Source organism: Cnephaeus nilssonii, assembly GCF_951640355.1.
Source record: "Cnephaeus nilssonii genome assembly, chromosome: 22".
NCBI lineage: Eukaryota > Metazoa > Chordata > Mammalia > Chiroptera > Vespertilionidae > Cnephaeus > Cnephaeus nilssonii.
Window position 1 is genome coordinate 15,838,297 of NC_137093.1, and position 17,350 is coordinate 15,855,646.

General features: G+C 57.6%; 1 protein-coding gene across 2 annotated transcripts in view; it reads right to left on the reverse strand.

Annotated features, from left to right (window-relative positions):
• KIRREL3 (kirre like nephrin family adhesion molecule 3) overlaps positions 1 to 17,350 on the reverse strand; it is a 469,815-nt gene that overhangs the window by 58,194 nt on the left and 394,271 nt on the right. For both annotated transcript variants that reach the window (XM_079763263.1, XM_079763262.1), the window contains exons 3-4: positions 8,034 to 8,183; positions 2,947 to 3,096 (exon numbers count right to left, since the gene is read on the reverse strand). In XM_079763263.1, the coding sequence (XP_079619389.1) occupies positions 2,947 to 3,096; positions 8,034 to 8,183 (300 nt within the window). The remainder of the gene's footprint in view (positions 1 to 2,946; positions 3,097 to 8,033; positions 8,184 to 17,350) is intronic.

A 17,350-nucleotide genomic window follows, 5' to 3' on the forward strand; every position in this document is an offset into this window, starting at 1 on the left:
AACCGATCTCAGGCAAATACAGACTGAATTAGGAAGCGCTCTCGTTCCTGGAGCACGGGAAGGGCTGCCACCCTCCCAGCCCCCTTGGGGAGCCGGCTGGGACATTTTCCCAGGCTGAGATGTCACCGCCGAGCAGATGGGGTCTTGGTTGGGAAGCTGGCTGGGCAGGGTAGAGACACACCTCTCCCCTCTGCCGGAGCAGCTGCTCTGTCTGGCCGCCACCGTGAGCAGACCAGAGAGCTCCCTTTCCAGATGGCTGGTGAGCTTCTGCTTGCAGGGCCTCCCTCCGGGGCAGTAGGTGGGGCTGTACACCGCGGAGAAACTCCTCAGCCAGGCCTCAGCCAGGCCGTACCTCAGGCAGAGCCGGGCAGGCCAGCCAGGGGCTGGGACCTGCCGGACTAGCTGAAGGGTGGGGCCGGCAGGACCAGCTGGGGGCTCAGGGGTGGGGCCTAGTGTGGCCCTGAGGAATCCCGAGGACTGTAGGCAGAGCCTGGGGAAGCTCTTTCGTGCCCAGGGTTAGCTTGTTTTGGAGGAATTGTTTCAGTGGAGTGTGCATGAGCGGTCCCTGCTCTCAGGAATTTTACCCAGAGCATCCTGCTGGGGCCCCTGGCAACTCCCCCTTCTGCCTCTTCAACTGACCCCCATCTATATATATAAAAGGCTAAGTGATCATCCGTCCGTCTGTCCATCTGTCCATCCGACCGTCTGACCAGTCAGTACATATGACTCGCACTGTCAATTTAAAAATAAACGTTGACTCGTGCATGCACGACACATATAAAGCTCTCGCTGGGGCCAATCGCATATGTATATTTTGATCTGTCATTGTTGGTCGTGAATTTGGCTGGCACTTCTACTATAGAGAAAGGGCGAATAGCGGTATTAAAATATTTCTTCTAATTAATTTCCTTTCAATGTGCACGAATCCGTGCACGGGGCCACTAGCACTTGAATAAAACATCTTCCCTGCACCACCCAGCTCTGTACCCAGAGGCAGTGCCAGGCAGTGGCACTAGAGAGGGAGCGGGGGGGTGGGGGTGGGCAGCTGCCATTTAGATGTGACCCCAGACAAAGTTAAGTCTGTTTAGATGAGACCCCGAGGCCCTGCTCTCAGAAGCACGACCCCCAGCCAGATAAAGGGGATTCTACTGGCATTTAGGGACGCGGAGGGCAGGCAGAGAGCTTTGGCGTGGAGTTGGAAAATCTGGGGTTAATTCTGAGTGTCATTAAGCTGTGTGACCTCCTGTAAGGGCCTTTGCCTCTCTGAGTCTTGCCTTCCTCACCTGTGACACAGTTGGAGTCACTGGGACTTTGTTATCCAACCGTGAGAGTAGGAGGCAAGGACTCTGTAAATCCTTCGTGATGACCGGCGGAAGCCCTGCTACCAGGGCATCCACTTCAGGAGGAGATCATCTGCGTCTCTTTTAGGTCCTGCGTGAGGCATGGGTTCTTCCGAGGGTGGGGCTGAGAGTCGCCTCTGGAGAGGGAGCCCCTACAGCTCCCCCTTAGCACATCTGTCCTGGCATTCTGCAATCCCCCCAAACCAGGAAAGCTATTAGGCACCCAGTACTCCTCTTCTCTCCCCTCGGTCCCCATCCCCATACCTGTTCCCGTGCCGGGAGAGATGGCGATGGCTGTCCCACCCTTCCATGTCCCTGATCGCTTTCCGGAAGGCCCCTTCCTGACCACACAGCCCCCGCCTTTTCACCCTGTCCGCCCGCTGGCTTCCCTCCTTCCTTTCATGGTGGGCAGAGGAGACCAGAGGCGGCAGGCGGCTCTGGGCTCGGCCCCAGGTCCTCCTCCGTCTCCAGCAGCCAGGCTCCGAGCGCGGTACGCGGTCCTCCGGGGCCTGTCTGCTGGGCTTGGGCTAATCTGCCTGCATGCTGGCCGTGTAGATCTGAAGATAACCTGACACACGCGTAAATATTTCATCTCCGCGTGGCCATGCGCCTCATCTGCCGGGCGAGGAGGCAGCGCCCTGGCGCTGACCCCGTTGTCGGAGCATCTTGGCAGCTGCCGAGAGGTGGGAGGGCAGAGCCGGGGTCCCCTCTTCTGGCTGCTGAGCCCCAGGCGCCTGGCAGAGGCTCCCCGAGGAGGCAGGGAGGGGGTGCACAGAGCTCCGGCCGGCGGACCCTGGGCCGGGCCCTATGCCTCTTGGAGCCTCGGTTTCTCATTGGGGGCAACAATCCTGTCCCACCGACTTGCATCGAAAGAGGGAGGAAGGAGAAGTGGAAATGCTTTGAGAGTCGCTGTCAAGAGCTGTGTAAATGGAGTTCATTCCCTGTCTCTAGGCAGGTCTGTCCGAGGCGGGGGGGAGGGGCGCGCAGGGGGCACCTGTTCAGGCAGGGTGTCCCAGGGACGCTGGGCTCCTGGGAAGCCGAGATGAAGAGAGACCAAGAGCAAAGGTATGATTTGTCCTGAGAGCCTGAAGTGAGTTTGCCCAGGCAGCCCCGGGTTCCCAGGAGCAGGGCAGGGGGAAGGAACGGGCAGTGGTGGTCCCTATGGATGCTGACATCACGGGGCCAGTCCAGCTCCAGGCGGATTCTGATGGGGAAGTGGCGACCTGGGGCTGTTTGCACCCCGAGGGAGCTCAGTCCAGAAGGAAGTGACTCAAAGCTGTGTCCCAGACTTCCCCGTCTCCATCGCCTAGCCCAGGGCCCAGATGCCGCGGAAAACGTTCTCTGATCGAATATGTGAGCCTCTGGGAGCCCTATTTGCTTCCCAGCCAGATAAACACACTGGGGTTGGACAAGGTCCCAGGGAGGTGGCATTGGCCTTCTGATTTCCGGGGCCGGGGGTTACTGACACACGGGGGCGTGGCCAGAGCTCTGGGGGACAATGCCTTGGGCTTTGCCCAGCAGGAGGCCCCTGAAGGAACCCTCTGGAACCGAGCACCAGGTTTCCCAGAGCACCCTTGCCCCACGCGCGCGCGCGATCGGTTCTTACCCAGGACGGTGAGGCGCGCGGGGCGGGACCGGATGGCGGCCTGGATGGCCTGGCACTCGTACACGGCATCGTCTTGCAGCTCTGCCCGCAGGATCTTCAGGTGATGTTCTCCCGACAGGTGGTTCCCCACCACCAGGTACTGCGGGTAACCTGTGGACACAGCAGGCGTTTCACGGGCGCTGGACCAGGGGCGAAGGCGACATTCGTGATACTGATATGCGGGACAGCGGCGCACACCTAGGCGGGGGCTGCTCTGTCTCAGAGGCTCAGGGCTCCGGGGTGAGCACAGAGGCGAGTCTCCCCAGGGTGCTGGGCGGAGTGCGTGTAAGGGAACGGGCGATGTTTGGTTTGGGAATGTGGGGAAGCTATTGCTGGAGACGGGAGGAGAGAACGGGAGGGAAACGCTAAGTGTGGACAGACACAGCGGGCCTATGACTCGGGGAAGTGGTGCGCTCGGCAGCCGGGTTAACCAAGCAGACGTGCGTTTTGATAAGGACACACAGGGAGACAGCGAGACCCAGGCTGAGACCCACAGACAGACAGAAGGCAGAGTAAGAGAGAGAGAAGGGATAAAGCAGAAAACAATCGGGGAAAGACTGAGAGTGACTTTGGGGCCCGGCCGGCATGGCTCGGTAGTTGAGCATCAACCTATGAACCAGGAGGTCACGGTTCGATTCCCGGTCAGGGCACATGCCCGGGTTGTGGCTCGATCCCCACTGTGGGATGTGTAGGAGGCAGCCGATCAATGATTCTCTTTCATCATTGATGTTTCTATCTCTCTCACCCTCTCCCTTCCTCTCTGAAATCAATAAAACATATTTTTTAAAAAAGAGTGACTTTGGGAAGAGCTTGTTTTGGGATGCAGGATCTAGCTCATTCTACCCATGCCCAGGAGCCTCCGGTCGCTTTAAACCATTGCGGCCCTTTTCTCATCACTCCTCCTCCCAACCCCAAACCCCCGAGTCTGACTAAGCACGTAGGAGGTGCTCAGGACACTTAGGAATCTGGGGCCCCTTGTACCACTGGAGATGGATAATTCTATATAATAAAAGGCTAATATGCAAATGGACTGAACGGTGGAACTACCGGTCGCTATGATGCGCACTGACCACCAGGGGGCAGACGCTCAAGGCAGGAACTGCCCTCAGCCCACAGGCCCCGGGCGAGCCAAGGTGGGTGCCAGCGGGGGGCCCCCTGACTGCCCCGCCAATTGCCCCACAGATTGGCCCTGATCGCCGGCCAGGCCTAGGGACCCTACCCGTGCATGAATTTTGTGCACCAGGCCTCTAGTAGATAAATAAAAGCGTGAGCACGATAAATCATCGACTGGCTTTCCTGCTGCTGTGTGGGTGGACTGTACATGCTGATGTGAGTCTTAGCAGCCAGGTCCTCTTTCCTGGGTTTTGGGCCCTAACGCCCCTTAGTTCCTCTCCACAGGACCTGTCCCCTTACCTGAGCTCTGCCCTCCCCACCTCCCAGTCCCTCAGAGGACACTCCCTCCGTCCTGGCCCCCTTCTCTCCTCAGAGGCCTGTCCACCCCTGGGCAACCCCAAACTGCTCCTCTTTCAGAAGGACCTTCGCCAGGACCGTGTGACTTCTCAGGAAGGTGCCGTAGGAGAGGGGGACTGAGCCCATTTGGCCTTTAAAAGAGAGGACTGGGGCTTAAGCAAGTGGGAGACACACACAGAGACAGTCCCCGAGAGTGGGGGAGCTGTGTTTTTGTGCCTCACAGGGACAGCATTAGCACTTATGGGCCCAAGACCCAGGAAAGAGGACCTGCCCACCCTGACCATTAGGTCACGGGGAAATGCTGCTTGAGGTGTCCGACCAGGGTCTGGCCTGCCAGAAGTGGTTGTGAGGTCTCCGTCACTGGCTGTATTCAAGCAAGGGTTGTAAGATCACCTGTCGGGGACACTGCAGAGGCGATGTCTACCCTGATTAACACATTGGCGCTCAAGGCCCCTTCCACCTCCATAAGCTGAGGGGGGGGGCAGGGTTCCCTGGGGCTGGGCTGTGCAGGGCCACCCAGGCCTGATCCCCGAAGGTCGCTGCAATCCTCTGCCAGGTTTCCCAGTATGCTTTGCGGGTGCTCCTTGTGCTTCGTCTGCATGGCTAGCATTGTCCCTGCCCTCCACAGCTGTCAGGCCTGGCCAGAGAGGCTCACAGAGCAAGCAGCTGTGTCCTGCCTGCCCTTCCCGCCCTCTGCTGGGCTGGGGGAAGGCGCCCAGGTGAGTTGAGGGCTGGAATTGGCTCCTAGCCCAGGCCTCCCCCTGCTGCTGCCGCCTTCAGTGCTACCCACGCCAGCCCTCCGCCCAGCCCCTGGATCCCGCTGTCCTGCGATGAGGCCCGGCTCTCCCGCAGGCGGCTTGGCTGAGCGTGTGTTTTTGTTGTCTTGCAAGCGAGCGATCCGCCGCGATTTCGCTCTCAGGAGCTGCTGCAAACATCAGTGATGGGTTTGTTTGTATTTGCCTAATTAGGCGGCAGAGCTGGGATGCTGTCCCAAGGCCTGGCAGCGTCTTCAGAAAACATCAGCCCAGAAGCGGGGAGCGGGAGGACGTTCTAGCCTCTCCCCAGCATCCTCGCTCTCTCTTGCTCCCTCAGGGGACGAAAATGACTGGGAGTCTGGGCTCTGCAGTCAGATTGCCTGGGTCCAATGCCAGCTCGGCCACTTCCTCCACGTGCCGTCTTGGGTTAGCTGCTTTTACGCCTTCGTGCTTCTGTTATCAGTAAAGTGGGACATGCTCGCACCTCCCAGAGTTCTGGTACCATGACACAGGACGATCTATGTAAAGGGCCAGGCACGTAGGAAATAGACTGTAAATGCTGGTTTAAACGGAAGTGACCGTGAGGTGGGGCAGCAAAGAGGTCCCGTCTTTCTAAGTGAGAACTGACGGGGCGTCTGGGCCTTTTGGGGGTTGGGACCCAGGCACTGGGCTTTGGTATATGCTGGAATCAACTTCTTTCTCTCTCTCTTTTTAAAAAAAATATATTTTATTGATTTTTTACAGAGAGGAAGGGAGAGGGATAGAGAGTCAGAAACATCGATGAGAGAGAAACATCGACCAGCTGCCTCCTGCATACCCCCTACTGGGGATGTGCCTGCAACCAAGGTACATGCCCTTGACTGGAATCGAACCCGGGACCTTTCAGTCCACAGGCCGATGCTCTATCCACTGAGCCAAACCAGTCATGGCAAATCAACTTCTTTCTCAACGGTGACTCTGTTTACCTGTCACAGAAAGGGGAAAATCCTTCTTTTTCTCCCTGTGGATCACTGGATATTTATGAGAAAATATCTGAGCTTCTTATAAGAAAAATGTTCTATCAATATGAGGGAGTATATTTATAAATCTCTTCCTTTGACTGCTTTTTTTTTTCTTCAGCCGTGGTGACCAGAGAGACAGTGAGCTCTTCAGTCAGGGCACGGCTCCTGGTAGACGCAGGCTGACGCAAGGCTGAGCCTCAGTTTCCCCACAGGAAATACTTGCTGACGTGGATTAGGTCTGTTTCTCTCACTGCCTCATCAGTCACTTACTGGGCATGCAAGTACCTGTCATTGTGGTCATGATGCGACCTTGGGGACAGGCGACCAAATACAGAGGAAGCAGTTTATGGGGAGTTTGAGTTCACGGGCGCTGCTAGGAGAGGGCCAGTCTTCTTCCTATAAATGGAACCAAGCCGGAGGGGCCGCAGACGCCGGTTCATCAGAGCCCGCTGGCCTTCAGCACCGAGCAGGCCCCGGCCCTGGATCCCAGGAGGCCACTCATGGGCACCGATGCCAGAGGCTCAGGGGTCTGTGCAGGGAGGGCCAGTCCATGACCCATCCAGGGTGACCTGGGCCCTCCTTGGCCACCGACTCAACGAGACCAGAGTTCCAGACTCAAGGCTGCACATGACTGCCCGGGGCCCCGGGAGCCTCCTTAGCCAGCAACACCCCTGGGCCAAGCTCAGAGACTCTCAGAGCACCGGGGAGTCCCGTCTGGGAAGGTCATACCCTCCCCCCAGTGTCTCCAGGGGGAGGGAGCAGAGTCCCTGGACATGGCTGGTTCCCATAATCCTTAGGTTGGATGGCAGCCCCATATATTTTGGGGATATTACTGTGTTTCATCGACGCTCAGTTGGGCTGCGGCACTCACACCCCGTGTTGCTATTGACCGTGGCTGTCATGTTTCAATATCTGTTTTTTGGCGAGCCGTAACTCACACTTGAAAATATTCATCCTCCCGCGGTCACACTGCGGAGTGCGCTTCGAGGGACTTTCCTGAGGCTGTAAACCAGGGGAGGCCACGCTACTTCTCAGGTGAAGACACCGTTTTCTCTCCCCCTCCCCCCTCGCCATTCCCCCGCCGCGGGGACCCCAGATCCCTTGGCTGATTTTTACAGTTTCTGCCACTCCTAGCGGCAGTCACATGCCTCCCGTCTCCCCAGTGGCGGGTGGGGAGTGGCCAGGAGGGCGAGTCCACTCTCTTTCTCCCGGAGGAGAGGAGGGATCAGAGAGACATCAAAGAGGCTTAAGGGTTGACATTCACAACAGCCGACAGATGACAGGGCCTGGTGCTGACTGGGGCACCCCGATGCCAGCCCTCAGCGGCCTCAGGAGCCCACCAGTGCTCCCTTGAGACATCCCAGGCTGGGTGGGCTGAGCAAGGTTTGGAGTTTATTTCATACACTCTCTTCCCATCCCATGGCGACCCCGAAAGCCACCAGGTATCTGGGTGAGTTTTCAGTCTACTTGGCTCCCTCTGATGGATGGGAAGAACCAGGCGGTGACTTAAGTGGGGAATCTACTCTGGTCCGAGACACAAGAACACTTTACCTCTGGAAATCAGACTCGACGGGAACCATCTCTGATTTGGAATAGACCCTCCAGGGCGACGCTGTGCTGGGTTTGGACTGATCACCAGGTCGAGGGCTTAGTGCTAGGTCAGTATCAGTTGTCAGAGGGGCCCTCAGAACCGGTGGGACCCTCGGCCCGGCCTCGCCTCGCCTGACTCTGCCCATGGTCCTGCACAGACAGCTGGAGGTGCACGGGAGGATAAGGCAGGGGCGGGGTCCAGGCCCTCCCGGGGAGGTCTGGGGGTACTCACTCGAGAGGTCCCTGCCCACGCCCAGAGCCAAGCCGTCCTTGATCCACAGAACGAAGCCGTCATATTCCGGGATGGCACAGAGCAGCGTCACCGGCTGCCCCGACACCACGGCCTGGTCCTGGGGCTGCTGGCTGAAGGAGTACACTTGGCCTGGGAGGAGACAAGCAGAGCGGCCGGTGAGTGCGCGGAGCAGTGCCTGGGGGGGCTTCTCCTCATGTTAGGGAGGCAGGGCCCAGGCTGGCCCCGGGGACAGGCCCCCACTTCCCAGAGCACCTCCCGTCCTGCCTGGGGCCCAGCAGCGACTTCCTCACGCCCCCCCCCCCCCCCCCCCCCGGCTCAGTCCTCTGTTTCAGAGCTGGGTCCCCACTGGAGCCCCAGCAATCCCTAACTTCCCTTCACTCACACCTGGTCCAGCCATCCGCCCCCCACAGGCCGTGCCCGCCACTCACTGGCCTTGGAACACACCTCTCCCTTTCCATCTGGCTAACTCTTACGTGACACCCCTTGCTTGTACCCACTTCCACGCAGGACAGAGGCAGGACAGAGACCGCCCCCCTCCCCGGGCAGCATTCTGTGTGGGGTGTGCTTCAGGGCAGCAGGCGTGGGTTAAATATGAGAATCCAGGAAACAGTATTAGTTAGTGGCTCAGGATGAACCTCAGGCCGAGTTCACCGGGGGGAGTGGTGTGCAGTGTGGTGGTGGGGGTGTGTGGCACGAGGGAGCAGATCTCACGTCCACACATCAGCCTGTCCCTTTCCTTTCTGCAGCAGACCCTACCCCAGCCTCACTGTCACTGGGAGAAAGCCATGACTGTGACCCCAAGCCCCCCCATATACCTCAGTGAGATGGCCCTGAGCCATCGAAGCCAGCCAGTCCCTAGTTTATTAAACACAACTGCAGCGTGCACGACACGCCAGGCTTGTGCTAGGACTGAAAATGTTAGCTCACGAATGTTTTCATCCCCGAACCAACCAGATGAGGCACGAGGAGGTGCGAGGTAGTCACAGGGCCTGCGGTTGTTACTGACAGACCAGGTGCTGACTGCACCTTCCCTGGAGTGGGGGCACCCCCCTCCCCCCCACACACAGTGGCCCTTATCACCCCATTTCACAGGGTTAAGAACCAGAGCCTCAGAGGCTAACCGAACTGTTCGGTGCGTCTAGGGGCAGGACGAGGCTGCAGACACAAGCCTTTTGGGCTCCAGAGACATGTTCGCATCTGCTGAGCTATGCTGCATGCAGATCCCCGAGCCTGGCCCTGGAGGGGTTGCCAAGAAGGGGGTGATGTGACCGCGTTCCTGGGAGGCCCCGCTGAATGGACAACAGGGCAATGATTGTTACTGAGCTCCTGCCCGCAGTGCGACCATGCCTCACGTGCCCTCCCTCCTGTGGAATTACATCGCAGGGCGGAAATAGCCCCATGTTCCCGCAAAGACACCAGGATCAGAGAGGCAAAGTAACCTGCCTGAGGTCGCACAGCGGATGAGTGATGGAGCAGGGGTTTGAGCTGGGGTCCTCTGACTCCCAAGCACCCCTCCTCTCCCACACACTGCTCTGCAGCTACTGACAGCCCAGGAAAGCTGGGCCTGGCTGGGCTGCTGACCGGCCTCTCCTTTCCCTGAAAGGGTCAGGATAGCCCCGAGGTCTGAGACACAAGGGCCCAGGCTCAGGCCACAGATAGGGCTGAGCTCTGGGCAGCAGACCGGCCCTGGGAAGGGAGCTGCTGGTGTGTAGCTCCAAGGGGAGCAGGCCGGGGGCAGCACGCGTGGCAGCGCCCCCTGGAGGAGGCAGAGTCCACATGCTGTGACAGTCCGTGCGTGTGTGCCTGGCAGGTAGCTGAGCCCACCACCTGATGAGATCTGGGCTGGTCTCTGAGGAGTCTCATTAACAATCACGTTGGCGCTGAATTGTGGGAGAAGCACTTTTTATTCCGAGTCGAGCTTTACCAATTAGATTTCACAGGACGTTTTAATCAGCTATGTGTGGCGGGGTTATTTTTTTCCTCCTCTCTGTCTCTTCTGTTTCTCTGTTGTAATTAGACGGTCTCTGGCACCAAAACAAGAGCGAGAAGGAGGGAAGAGACGGGAGAGGAGGAAGGAGGTGGGAGAAAGAGCAGGAGGGCGAGGGTCCCGGTGAGGAGAAAAGGGGGCCTGGAGGGGAAGTAAGAGAGGAGGAGGAGGGGGGAGCGGAAGGGGGAAGGAAAGGGGAGGGGAAGGGAGGGGGTGCAGAAGCCACATAGTGGGAGGGGGTGGGGAGAGAACATGCTGAGGCTCTTCTCTGGGCTCTGATGATGATTTCTCAGCTCATCCTTTTATCCCAAAATCGTTCTCGCAGGAAGGGCAGCGTGGAGGCAGCCGCAAGAGCAGCCAGAGAGCGTGCTATCAGAGAGAACTATCAAGCTGCCAGCAGGGAGCGGAGGGGTCAGGCTGAGAAGGCCTTATCCAAAATGGGGCTCAAGTCCTCAGAAATGTCCATTGATGGGGACCCCTGAAAGGGAACCGTCCCATTGGTTCCCCCCCCCTCCCCCAGTCCTGCTTCCTCTTGCTGCTGGCGAGTGTAACTAGAGAGCTGGGCACAGGAAGCATCCCAAGGGGCTGGATGGGCGGGGCTGGGCGAGTCCTGGACTGAGAGATACCCCAGCCTGACGGTGGTACCCTGAGGGAGAAGAGGACTGTTGCCATGGAAACAGGCTCTAGAGGCAGGCAGGCTGGGAGGAGCGCTGTGTGGAAGCAGGTCTTGGCAGTGACTCCGAGTAGTCCCTGTTTCACTCTGGGGGGTGTCTCCGGGCCAGGAGGTGGAGCAGGCAGAAGAGCCCCCCCCCCCCCCCAGAGTAGACCTGGGGCCTACAGACCGGAGCCTGAGGGGATGGGAGAACAGGAGTGGCCCGCCTGGGGGGCGGTCTCCAGATCTCCCATCCGAGCATCTGCGGCTCACTCTCGGTGTGTTCGGGTCCCCCAGCTTTTCTCTGGGAAGGATGTTTGGGGGGCGGGGGCGGGGGGAAGAGGGACACAAGGACAGTGTCACGAAACCACCCAAAAGGCGGAATTTGCAAATTATTTTCGGACAGGGAATGGCTAGTGCTTTAACCGACAATTTTTTTTATTTTATTTTTTATTTTATTGATTTTTTTTTTACAGAGAGGAAGGGAGAGAGATAGAGAGTTAGAAACATCGATGAGAGAGAAACATCGATCAGCTGCCTCCTGCACGCCCCCTACTGGGGAGGTGCCCGCAACCAAGGTACGTGCCCTTGACCGGAATCGAACCTGGGACCTTTCAGTTCGCAGGCTGACACTCTATCCACTGAGCCAAACCGGTTTTGGCTAACCGACAATTTTTTAAAGTCTAATTTTAAGTTTTACACATTCAATACAAGACATGAAAAGAAAAAAAAATACAAGACGCTAAAAACCCCTGTTTTTCTTTTAAATCAATGGGATGCCATTTCAAACAGAATCGCAAGCCCACTGTCACTCTCCAGAGAGAGATAATTGAGGTGCTGTGGATGGAGAGGCGGGGAGGGGGGGCCCCACTTCTCTCTTCACCCCTGGGACAGACCCTGCGGCCTCTGCTTCCAGCTCAAGGCCCCAGGAACACAGATGAGAGCCCTGGGGTAGGCCCTCGCCCAAAGCGCGCCCTGACCTCCCCTCACTCCCGTTCCCTAATCCCCATGTTTCCTACTCCAAACAGGTGATGTTTAAGCTCGGCTGGGACCATTCCCTATAACCTGCTGGGTATTGTGTTAAGCAGACAGGAAGCCCCCTGAGAACAGCTGTTTCTTTAACACACGTTCATTGAGACCTGCTATGAGGCAGGTATTGCAACGTGTGAGGACAGGTGGGTCTGACCTGGAGGCTCCGGGGGTTTATGCCTGTATCCCCATCGCCTGGACCATTCTGACCTGAGTACAGAGTATGCCCTGCTCTCAGCACACCTCGCACCCTTGGTCCCAGGTGTTCTGCCTCAGTTTCCCATTTCGTCCCATGACGTTCTCCTGGGTGTGGAGCCTGGCAGTCCGCGAGGCCTCCCTTTTCACGCTTTATTTTTAATCTGTCCTATCACCAAGTCCGGCCCAGCCTCTTTCTTCAGACCCACCCTATCCTCTCCATTCCCACTGCACAACCCCAAGTCCAGGCCCTCATGGCCTCATCCTGGCGGCTCCAAACAGACCATGACGGCTTTCAGGTAGCGCCCCGGATTTTCTTTCTAAATCGCCGCCGGCCTCGTATCTCCCCCTTTTCAAGAGCTGGAACTCTGTGGCTCTCCGTGTCAGCAGGGCGGCACCGGACCCGCCATCCTGGACTACGAGCTTCTCCGAAATCCGCCCCTTCCTCCTGGGTGCTCAGCAGCAACCCCGTGCTGCTGCTCACAGGTGTCGCCTGGAGTCCTGGCTGTCCCACCATCTGGAGTGAGCCCTCCCCCAGGCTCCCTGACCAGCCCCGGCGTCCCTGTGGCGCCAGCTCTGCCCGGTCTTGATCTTTGCCTGCACCTCTAGGCACTGTCTGTCCCCGGGAGGGGGGGTCTCCATCTTCTCTTTTCCTCTCCTCCCCCTCTTTTCCCTCCTTCTCTTCTCCCTCAATTTCTGCAAAACTTTATTGAGCAGCTACGACATATACGTATGTTAGATGCCAAAGAAACAGAAGTAAAGAAGAAATAGAGGGTGAACTCCTTGAGGGCGGGGCAATGGCTGTCGTTTCCGTCCTGCCGTCTCAGTGCCGTGCCCTGGGGGGTGCGTGGGGGTGGGGGGGCACTGATGGCTCTTTAATGGCCTGTGGTGCTTGTAGCTGACCGCTCTGGTGTGCCTCCTGAGACCTGGTTACTGTAGGAAATTGTTTTTACATTGTACATGACTGAGTGGACAGACATTGTGCTGAGCACGCCACACAGAAGGCATGAAGTGGGACGGAAAGGGGCGGGGCCAGAGTCTCAAGGAGGTGGGTGTTATGGGACAAAAATAGCTGAGTTATTCACGAAAGCCTACTTTATGCCTTTGAATGTAACCACAGTGCCAGTTAGCTGTGATCACTCAGTTTACAGATGAACTGAGGCTGATAAATGAAGTGACATGACCAAGGTCACACAGTGGGCCCAGGTGTAATTCAGGGTCACACCGAGTCCAGGTGTAATTCAAGGTCACACAGTGGGCCCAGGTGTAATTCAGGGTCACACAGTGGACCTATGTGTAACTCAAGATTATGCAGTGGACCCAGCTGTAACTTAAGGTCACATAGTGGGCCTAGGTGTAATTCAAGGTCAAACAGTAGACCCAGCTGTAATTCAACATCCTGGGTGGGCCCATGTGTAATTCAAACCCAAGTATTTTCGGCTGCAAACCCTGTTTTCTTGCCATTATCCCATGTTAGCTATTGAATTAAGGGCCTGAAATCCAATTTTGATTCTCAAACAAGTACTCACCCCACAAACCAGGCATCTAAAGAGAGGCAGAGAATCTTTGGACTGAAAAGCAATTTCTCGGTTCTTCCCTAAGTTTACATAGCCTCCTCCCTACAGCTCTGGTCAACACCACCGGTTAGGACTCAGCAGAGCCCTGTACTGGCCACCATGGGGGCGGGGTATGAAAGAAAGGAGGTATAATAACTATTGGTACTTTTTATTATGTAATAACCATCCTATCTAATAAAGAGAGAATATGCTAATTGACTGCCACGCCCTCAAAGATGGTGGCGCCCACTGCCACAAGATGGCGATGCCCAGTCCCCTCAGCCCAGGCAGGTCTGGCCACTCTGTGCGCCTGCCTCCGGAGTCCCCCAGCCCCCTCAGCCCCCCAGCCACCCAAGGCCGGCCCGAGGTGCAGGCAAGCCTCAGATGGTGGCTGCCCAGCCACCCACAGCCACCTGAGGCTCAGGTAACCAGGGCCTGCCGAGGCTTGCGCTGCCGGCAGTGGCAGCAGCAGAGGTGTGATGGTTATTACCTTCACCTGATTGCCGGGTTGCCTCCCGCCCCTGAGGGCTCCTGGACTGTGAGAGGGGGCAGGCCGGGCTGAGGGACCCCCTGCCCCTGCTCCAGTGCATGAATTTTCATGCACCGGGCCTCATAGTTATTTATATAATAATTATATTATCATATGCACATTATATAGCTAGGTAAATATTATGAATAATATTTTTATTGTTCTAGAGCTAATAATAGCCAACTTTCATGCAACGTAAACATGTATTAAGAGCTTTACATGGTTATATGATTAAATTCTCTCCACAGTCAGTCCTGTGAGATGGGACCATATCAAATGCACGGGAAGATGAGGCTGTCCAGGGGCCCAGGGCACTGAATGATGGAGCCGGGACATCAGGCCCGGCAGTCTTGTTTCAGAGCCTCATCCTAATGACCGTTAGTACAGTTCTGGGCCCCTGGTAACTCACAGAACCGGCCCGAGACCTCCCTGGCCAACCTCTGCCCTTGCCCAGAACTGAAAAGTATCGCGGGAACTGCAAAGGAGCAGGCGGGGGGGGGGGGGGGGGGGGAGTGCAGGTGGAGCTCTCCCTCCTGGCGCCTCACCTTGGCCTCCTCCCGGGGACTCGGGGACACATTAGCATAGACAGAACCATCACCATTTGGCTCTGGGAGGTCCCCTCCGTCTTCCAGTGAAATATTTAAAATATTAAAGACCCCACGATTCTCTGTGAACTCACACTCCCCTGGCCCCTGACCTGAGGTCACCCCTCAACCTCCGTTATTTCCTGGGGAGGAAAGAGGCATTTTGCTGGGGAAAGACTGAGATTATAAGGGGCAGAGTGATTTTACAGCAGTGTTCCAGGGAACTGGCTGCCTGGGGTGTGTGTGTGTGTGTGTGTGTGTGTGTGTGTACAGTGTGTGTAACAGGTGGGAAGGGGGCCCAGGGGCCCCATGCCCATAGTGCTCGGGGTCCTCCATGCTAGGCTCAGAGGAGCCGTGGCGCTCACCCAGCCCTGCCACCCATAACTGTCAGCCTCAAAGCTCCTGGGGACACATCCAGGTACTCTCGTGGCCCGAGTCTCTTGCCACTCCCAGGGGCGTATGTGTGTGTGCCTCTCGTGGTCGGGTCCCTGGGAAGCCTCTTCGTCCCCATAGGGACAGTTGTCAGTGCTTGCTGGGTGGTTCGTGAGAACGAAATAGGACGTTTTATGTAAAGTGCACAGCGCCCGTGTGCCCTCCACACGGCAGCTCTCCTGTCACCATGAAGCTGGTGTAGGCGTGTGCAGGGCGTGAGTGCCTGGGGGTGTATTTAGGATGCAAATCTAGGGAGTCGAGGTAGGTCTGACGGTGCTGGCCCTCGAATGCGTGCTCAGAAGTTGGCTGTGGATGAGACATCACCAAAGGCTTTGACCCACATGCTCAGATTTGAGTTTCAGAAGGATCGTGGTGGCTGCCGTGAGGATGGGTGACGGAGGGCTCTCTGAAGGAGGAGGACAAAGCGGGAAGGTTTTGCTGTCACGGGGCTCAGGCTAATGCTGTATTGGGGGACGGAACATGAACTTAGGAGCCATCTGGGGGTGGAACTGACAGCATTCGATGGGGGATGAGGAAGATGGAGCATAGGGGCTCCTCTCTCTGGCCCGCAGTGAGTGGGTGACTTGCGGGGAAGTCTCAGGAGAAGAAGCAGGTGTGGGGGGCAGTGAGTTCAGTTGTGAATAGGTTGATGGAGAGGGGCCTCGGATCACTCAAGAGAAGGCGTCCTGGGTGCCGTCTGGTGGGGAAGGAAGACGTGCCTTCTGCCTTCTCACATTACTGAGTGCACGCTGGGGCTCAGGCAGGAGGAGTGTTTCAACAACGTGTCCCTTCATTGGGTGTTGGCCTGAGACTTCATCTCCAAATGCCGAAAGTGGCGGGCATTGATGACTGTCTAAGAGGGACGTGGTTAAGCCAGGCGTGGGCAGGACAGCTAACTCCCGTCCAGGTTTGCACAGGCTGAGAGCCCTGTGAGACGGTAAGAAGTCATCTAACCCCGTGGTCGGCAAACTGCAGCTCGCGAGCCACATGCGGCTCTTTGGCCCCTGGAGTGTGGCTCTTCCACCAAATACCACGGCCTGGGCGAGTCTATTTTGAAGAAGTGGCGTTAGAAGAAGTTTAAGTTAAAAAAATGGGGCTCTCCAAAGAAATTTCCATCGCTGTCCTGTTGATATTTGGCTCTGTTGACTAATGAGTTTGCCGACCACTGATCTAATCCAACCTTACTCTTTGGACCAGGGCGGGAAAGACAAACAGAGAAGCCAGGCGGACAAGGCAGGCGCGGAAGACGAGGCCCTCTCTCCGCTGTCTGTCTCTCCTAGACATTGCCGGGGAGAGACCTGGAGACGCTCTGACCCCAACGTGGCCTTTAGTAGCCATCGGCAGCGTGGCTCTGGCGCACGGGTGAGGAGACGCTCGCCAGCATCAGGAACGTTCTGGAAACTGCGCTGGCTTTCTGTTGGGCTCACACGGCAGAGCCCGACTACCTCTCCTGCGTGACAGGCTGGTCGTGGGGCCCTTCCCTCCCACCCGGATTCCTTGCCTGTGGCTCTCTTGGCCTCACACGTCCCTCCCCAGGACACACCATCCGCCGAGGGTGTCCCGGGCAGCGTGGGTCACTGACGAAGAGCAATGGGGCACGGTGACTCCAAAGTCACTATCAATCCTTTGCCGACTGATTATCAGTCTGTGGTCCCAGCCAGCGCCCGCACTGTGCTCATCAGCGACAGAGGTGATCCTCCATCCATCCCGCCCCGTTCCGGGTGCCAAGGAGACGCTGGTCAGTGCTGGCGGAGACACCTGGGACGGAGCCCATCCATCCTGCCTGCTGCGGTCGTCCTGGAGTCTGACCGAGGAGACGGGAAGGGCGGAGCGGTGCGGGCTGCTGTGCTGCTGCGGGAGGCAGGCTAGGGCGCCAGATAGCATCTCAGGCTCTGCCCTTTCTTTCTCTGAGTCTCTGGTTCTGGTGCTCATGATGTGCCCACGGAACCATGGTTGGGGGAGGGTAGGGGCCACAGGAGAGAAAGTGGTGCTGAAGACCGCGCCAGAACAGAGATGTCCTTAGACATCCCGAGAGGTGGCTCAGGCATCCGCTGTGGGCAGACACAGCCCTCTCAGAGAGCGTCAGCTTGGGGACCCCTGGGACAGGCTGGAGGCGGGGCTGCGGGCCGCTGACCCCGTGATGTCTAGCGTCGCTTGTTCTCTTTTATAAGAGATGCTGTGAGCAGACAGGACGCTGCCTCACAGTGAGCACCAGGCCCAGAAGGTTTGATCTGGTGCTGCCTCTGCCCGTGGTCCTGGCTCGCCCCTTCTCCGAGACGCAGACTCCCCGTCTGCAAAGGGCGGGGTTCAGACCAGTCGGCAACCTGGCAGG